We start from the raw sequence: 7,405 nt of genomic DNA on the forward strand, positions 1-7,405 counted from the left end.
GAAAGAGTTTCAATGCCCACCTCCGGCAGAGCTTCTCCCTTGTCTCGGGGGAGGCGGGGGACATTGAGTCCGAATGGGCCATGTTCCGCGCCTCCATTGTTGAGGCGGCCGATCGGAGCTGTGGCCGTAAGGTGGTCGGTGCCTGTCGCGGCGGCAATCCTCGAACCCGCTGGAGAACACCAGCGGTAAGGGATGCCCTCAAGCTGAAGAAGGAGTCCTATCGGGCCTTTTTGGCCTGTGGGACTCCGGAGGCAGCTGACAGGTACCGGATGGCCAAGCGGAACGCGGCTTCGGCGGTTGCTGAGGCAAAAACTCGAACATGGGAGGAGTTTGGTGAAGCCATGGAAAGCGACTTTCGGACGGCTTCGAGGAAATTCTGGTCCACCATCCGGCGTCTCAGGAGAGGAAAGCAGTGCACCATTAACACTGTGTATAGTGGAGATGGTGTGCTGCTGACCTCGACTCGGGATGTCGTGAAGCGGTGGGGGGAATACTTCGAAGACCTCCTCAATTCCACCGACACGTCTTCCTTTGAGGAAGCAGAGTCTGGGGACTCTGAGGTGGGCTCTCCTATCTCTGGGGTCGAAGTCACTGAGGTGGTTGGAAAGCTCCTCGGTGGCAGGGCCCCGGGGGTGGGATGAGATCCGCCCGGAGTTCCTAAAGACTCTGGATGTTGTGGGGCTGTCGTGGTTGACACGCCTCTACAACATCGCGTGGACATCGGGGACAGTGCCTCTGGATTGGCAGACCGGGGTGGTGGTCCCCCTTTTTAAGAAGGGGGACCGGAGGGTGTGCTCCAACTACAGAGGGATCACACTCCTCAGCCTCCCTGGTAAGGTCTATTCGGGGGTGCTGGAGAGGAGGGTCCGTCGGGAGGTCGAATCTCGGATTCAGGAGGAGCAGTGTGGTTTTCGTCCTGGCCGTGGAACAGTGGACCAGCTCTACACCCTCAGCAGGATCCTTGAGGGGGCGTGGGAGTAAGCTCAACCAGTCCACATGTGTTTTGTGGATTTGGAGAAGGCGTTCGACCGTGTCCCTCGGGGAGTCCTGTGGGGGGTGCTTCGGGAGTACGGGGTACCGGGCCCCCTGATACGGGCTGTTCGGTCCCTGTACGACCGTTGCCAGAGTTTGGTCCGCATTGCTGGCAGTAAGTCGGATTCATTTCCGGTGAGGGTTGGACTCCGCCAAGGTTGCCCTTTGTCACCGATTCTGTTCATAACTTTTATGGACAGAATTTCTAGGCGCAGCCGAGGTGTTGAGGGGTTCCGGTTTGGTGGCCTCAGCATTGCATCTCTGCTCTTTGCAGATGATGTGGTGCTGTTGGCTTCATCAGGCCGGGGCCTCCAACTCTCACTGGAGCGGTTTGCAGCCGAGTGTGAAGCGGTTGGGATGAGGATCAGCGCCTCCAAATCCGAGACCATGGTCCTCAGTCGGAAAAGGGTGGAGTGTCGTCTTCGTGTCGGGGATGAGATCCTGCCCCAAGTGGAGGAGTTCAAGTATCTTGGGGTCTTGTTCACGAGTGAGGGTAGGATGGAGCGGGAGATCGACAGGCGGATCGGTGCAGCGTCTGCAGTGATGCGGACTCCGTATCGGTCTGTCGTGGTGAAGAAAGAGTTGAGCCAAAAGGCAAAGCTCTCGATTTACCGGTCGATCTACGTTCCAACCCTCACCTATGGTCACGAGCTGTGGGTCGTGACCGAAAGAACGAGATCCCGGATACAAGCGGCCGAAATGAGTTTCCTCCGCAGGGTTTCCGGGCTCTCCCTTAGAGATAGGGTGAGAAGCTCGGTCATCCGGGAGGGACTCAGAGTCGAGCCGCTGCTCCTCCGCGTTGAGAGGAGCCAGCTGAGGTGGCTCGGGCATCTGGTTCGGATGCCTCCTGGACGCCTCCCTGGGGAGGTGTTCCGGGCATGTCCCACCGGTGGGAGGCCCCAGGGACGACCCAGGACACGCTGGAGAGACTGTCTCTCGGCTGGCCTGGGAACGCCTTGGGATCCCACCGGAGGAGCTGGTTGAAGTGGCTGGGGAGAGGGAAGTCTGGGTTTCCCTCCTGAAGCTGCTGCCCCCGCGACCCGACCCCGGATAAGCGGAAGAAGATGGATGGATGGATGGATGAATTGTTATGAAATTACTCTATCAATGGCTAAAAAAAATAAAACCATTTTGAAATTGTACATTTTATTGTAAATGTAGGTATAAATTGAGATATAAAATGTGCAATTAATGTGTGATTAATAGTCAGTTAATTATTGAAGTAATGCGATTAATTGTGATTACAAATTTTAATCCACTGACACCTCTAGTTCAGTATGTTGTTGTTGTTATGCAATACAATAGCACCCTCCAATGGTTGAAAGTTCAAACAGACACTAACTGACGTTTGCATTTACAAGTAGAAGTGGAGGATTTATTAATATTATTATTAATTAATCACATTAATAAATTACGTGGTTGTAAATGAAGTAGTAGTTGGAGAAATAAATTTATTTTTCATAGGGTGTGTGGAAAATTAAACGACAAGGAGAGTTTGGCACTTAGACAGGATCTTTAGTCATACTGTAATACAAATTTGCATTATGTTCATATTATAATGTTATGTTGATAAAAGTACTGTAATTGCATGAATACAGTATCTGCGTGTGCGTGCAAGTTCATTCAAGTTAAACAGTGCTGAATTATTTTTTTTGTACATTTTATACATTCTTAATAAATGGCACATTATGTGCAAAAATCTCCCCTGTGCTTAATATGTACTTAAATATATTTGAACATCGATAGAGACTCCGATTGAAATTAATTTTTATGAAAACAAATTTGGCATCATCTTTGGATGAAGTATCCTTGGCCCCCCCCTGGCCCCCCTATTTATAAAAGTCTGGCTCCGCCACTGCTCACAACTCATGGCCTATTTTTGCGGTCAAGACTTGTTTTTAGAGTTTAGGTTTTAATTGGGCTATGGTTGGAGTTAGGGCAGGGGTAGCGAGATACGGTCCTCGAGGGCCGGAGTCCTGCAGGTTTTGGATATTTCCCTTCTTCAACACAGCTGATTCATGATCAGCTCATCAGCAAGCTCTGCAGAAGCTTGATAATGAGCCTGTTAATTGGAATCAGCTGCACTTCGAGTAGGGAAATGTATAAAACCTGCAGGACTCCAGCCCTCCAGGACTGCAGTTTGCCACCCCTGGGTTAGGGTAAGGATTCGGCAATGAGTTGTGATGGTTAAGGTTAGGGTAAGGGCTTAGGAAATGCATTATGTCAATGGATGTCTTCACAAAGATAAATGTACAAGGATGTGCATGCGTGTGTGAAGCCTCAACACCAAGTGCAGAAAAAATGTTAATGAAATGGAATGGAGAAGCTGAGGCGAGTTTTGAATCAAGTCTTCATCAAGGCTAACAGACATTATAAAAACAAAACAAAAACAAAAACAAAAACAAAAAAACTGTAAAGTTTCACCCGCCCTGTACTAATACTTTGCTGAACCTCCCCAGCTGCAGATGTTTTGTGGTATGTCCCTATCGTGAGACTGAAATTTTTACTCATTCTTCCAACTCCAGTTCAGTTAATTAGGCAGAGAGCATTTGTGAACAGCAAGTTTTCAAGGCTGTGGATGCTCTGAGGCCGTCTTAGTTGACACGCCTCTACATCATCGCATAGACATTGGGGACGACACAACAGTGACTGGATTGGCAGACAAGTCAAAGGTGAGCTCATTGACCAAAATGCTAACATTGTGCCAGCTAAGCAAACATGGCTAGCTGCTCCTTGCACATAATTATTGCAAATATAAAAATGGAGTGTTGTTCAGTGTTATTCCTTGAAACCTGTGAGCTCAACATTAATATATATTTCCTCGGAAATTAAATGCGTGGGACTGAAACTACCTCTCAGGTGACCTTTAAAGTACACGACGACTATATTTGATGATTCTATTCGTTTTCCACAGACACTTGGCTTGCTTGCATCTCCTCATCCTTGTCATTCAACACCAGCACTAACCTTTCCGAAACACCTTCTTTATTGCGACTTGAGAAACAACTTTTTTTTTGCATTTGAAGTGACATTTCCAAGTGAGACTTAATGAATCCTGCACAAGATGAAATAGGCCTCCATCATTGTGCGTGCGTAATTAATCACCTGTTGTTTTTCTTCTGAGCCTCAGCATCCATCTTCTCGACAGTCGCACGATTGTGGTGTGAATCCCACGTGCTTTTTTGACTCCATACATTTCATTCATGTGCAATGTTTCCCATAGGAAATAATGGAATTAGAAACACAGCCATGCCTTGAGCACCACGGAAAACCAAAACAATTATTAACAATAATTAAAATGAATTCAACAGTTTATGTCTCCCTGCTTTAATTCAATGTCTGGCCCACCTTGTCCCCCTGGGGGCAGTATGACAGACAGACGGATATACTGTTCATTGAGACATCTCACTTCCGCTCAGATCATCAGTACAGTACCAGTATTGTGCTACATAGAGGATAAAGAATATGACCGTGAGTACTGTTATATTGTCTGTCTACAAGTTGTTGAATTGTTTGTGTTTAATCCATTGCTTAGAGCAGGGTTGGCGATATCCGGTCCTCGAGGCCCGCAGTCCTGCAGGTTTTGGATATTTCCCTTCTTCAACACAGCTGATTCTGATCAGCTCATCAGCAAGATCTGCAGAAGCCTTACAACGTGCCTGTTAATTGGAATCAGCTGCACTTCGAGTAGGGAAATCTATAAAACCTGCAAGACTCTGGCCCTCGAGGAGCGCAGTTTACCACCCCTGTTTTAGAGCAAAAAACAGTGCTAATTAGCATTGCCAGTAAACTAGCGGGTCCTATCTTTAGGCAGTTGTTTGGCTGTTTTTAATAGTGTTCCCTCACTTTTCACTGGTTTTACGTTCGACGCATAGCCACAATGGGTGAATTTTGCAAAGTAAAGGATGCCAATTTTTTTTCTTTTTTTCTTTTTTGGGGAGCGAGTGACACATCATCTGAGTCGTAACGAAGCCACCAAACAGTTCCCACCATTCTAAACACTTGTTTATTTAGTTTGATATACTAAGCAGTAGGGGTGTGAATTGCCTAGTACCTGACGATTCGATTCGTATCACGATTCACAGGTCACGATTCGATTCGATACCGATTAATCCCGATACGAATTTATAAGTCGATTGTTGCAATTTTTTTCATTCAAATTTAGAAAATACTAATCAGTAAGCTTGTAGAGTGTAAGATTTATATGAAAATGTATTATTTATTTATCTGAAATTTCAGTCTTATAGAGGTTGTAATCTGTTTCATGTTTGAACAGCATTAAAATAAAATATTAAGGCTTAATGTTCCGTTCATATAACATTCTTCCATGCTCAAGGTGTGAATCCTAAAAAAATAAAAAAATAAAAATAAAATAGAAAAAAAAAATTAAAAATCGATTCTGCCGATTATTGAATCGATTCGAGAATCGCGCGATGTAGTATCGCGATATATCGCCGAATCGATTTTTTTTAGCACCCCTACTAAGCAGGGCTGTATGCAAGTCAAATAAAAAATAAATAAATAAATCACTTGAATGACCGCCCGTATCTGAAAAACAAGTGGAGTCACTTGGATCTCAAGGCACCACTCTAGCTAAAAAGCACAATACACACCAGTCTCAGTTTTATCATAGACTTTGACTAACAATGCTCAATTTGCACATTTTCATGTAGGGGTGTACTCACTTTTGTTGCCTGGGGTTTAGCTGTTAATAGCTGTATTTTGCGTTATTTTGTGGGAACATTGTACACTGTACACGTACTACTTTTCATTGTGTCAGTGTCATATTCTTTTCAGTGTTGTCCCAGAGAAGATATTAATAGAAATCTGCAGAAATGTGACTTTTGTGACAGACTGTAGTGGTGAAAAGAGAAGTGCGAAACAACCACATCTTATCACCTGTCGCGCGCTACACTTGAAATGTTGTTAAATGTAAACCGACTGGGAAATTCATTCACCTTAAAAGGTAGCACCTCCTGTCGCCGTAGCAACAGCTCAAGTGCAGACAATGAAAGCACCAAAGCACACTGAAGTGGCGTACCTCATTACTTTTATTGAGGGGAAATCATACACAATCTTTCAACAGCCAAGACTTACATAACATTTTATACATTTCACTACAGACATCGCACAACACGACATGAGAGGCTAATTGGGAATGATGCCTTTCTTCATCTTGCGAGTCATTAAATAGAGAACACACAAACACATACGCATTAACACACGTACATACACACAAGGACAATTCAGCTTCGAGCCGCCACAGCAGGCGCTTGTTGCTGGTCGCTGGACTGCAGCTGTCTGCCCAGGTACTCCCTGAGAAACAAAGCGAGCAAACTAATTAGCAATCAACTCAATTAAAGCTCCAACTCATTACGTTTGCCTCGTGTCAGTGGGAAAGAGTTAGCTTAGAACACTAACAAGTTCACTTCAGCTAGATACTCAATTCACAGTTCTGACAAACCAACAAAAATGCTAGCATTTTTTTTTTAAATAAACAAAATGTCAAAAATGCTAATTGATTATGCTAAAACCCAATTATTTTACCATAGCTTCAAAATATACTTTTTTAATGCACCATGGTTGGAACCTGGAGTCACACATTTCAGAATTCAACCAACATTCTCAGGACAATCAAAGAACAGTGGTTAGCCCAACTTTGTATATGTACCAGAAACTGGCGCTACCCACTAACTTTGAGTACGCTAAGATCTTGATGATTGACCTATACAGTTGTTTACTTCACAAGAAATTCTATAAACATTTGAGCCCCACAATATATTCATAACGGTACTATGTTGTGCACTTGTGAACGTCGTCAAATATTTCAGCATTACGTCATGCATTTATTTTTCCAAAATCAGTGCAGAAAACACCTTGCACTAAACATTTGTTAGAGAGAAAGACGCTATCTACGCTTTACTCACACACTACAATGCTAACAGATAACTTTGGCTCGATTAAGTTAGCGGCATTATATGCTGTATTATATTACATAGTATAAAAAGTTGAGTGCACCGCACAATGTCGTGTATTTTGAGAATGGCATTGAAACGCCAAAAGTTTGAACCGCTGACATCAGCTGAAGATTTACACTAGTCGTTTTGCTGTTTTAGTCGCTTTTTGTCACGAGTTAAAAACGAGGAGTGTCCTGGCAGTTGTTCGTCATTACTGTTAAAATTGCAATGTTTCATTTTTACATCTCGATAAATGGGCTTTCACTTGTATAGTTTGTAAGTTTGAAATGAGCTCATGCACCTCGACACATCTTAGCTAAGTATTACCAATTTGTTTGAATATTAAAAGTGGTTAAAATTCATTTTCTACTTCCTTAGAACATTATTTGTATTTTCTATGGGTAAAGTTTTGGACA

At 44.1% G+C, this 7,405-nt stretch overlaps 1 protein-coding gene across 2 annotated transcripts in view; it reads right to left on the minus strand.

Annotated features, from left to right (window-relative positions):
* Positions 1–6,065: 6,065 nt before the first annotated feature.
* The window catches only part of atp6v1h (ATPase H+ transporting V1 subunit H), a 34,296-nt gene continuing 32,956 nt past the window's right edge, over positions 6,066–7,405 (minus strand). For both annotated transcript variants that reach the window (XM_077537678.1, XM_077537669.1), the window contains one exon: positions 6,066–6,348. In XM_077537678.1, the coding sequence (XP_077393804.1) occupies positions 6,279–6,348 (70 nt within the window). In that variant the 3' untranslated portion in view covers positions 6,066–6,278. The remainder of the gene's footprint in view (positions 6,349–7,405) is intronic.

The sequence above is a fragment of the Festucalex cinctus genome, chromosome 1, assembly GCF_051991245.1.
Source record: "Festucalex cinctus isolate MCC-2025b chromosome 1, RoL_Fcin_1.0, whole genome shotgun sequence".
Lineage (NCBI taxonomy): Eukaryota > Metazoa > Chordata > Actinopteri > Syngnathiformes > Syngnathidae > Festucalex > Festucalex cinctus.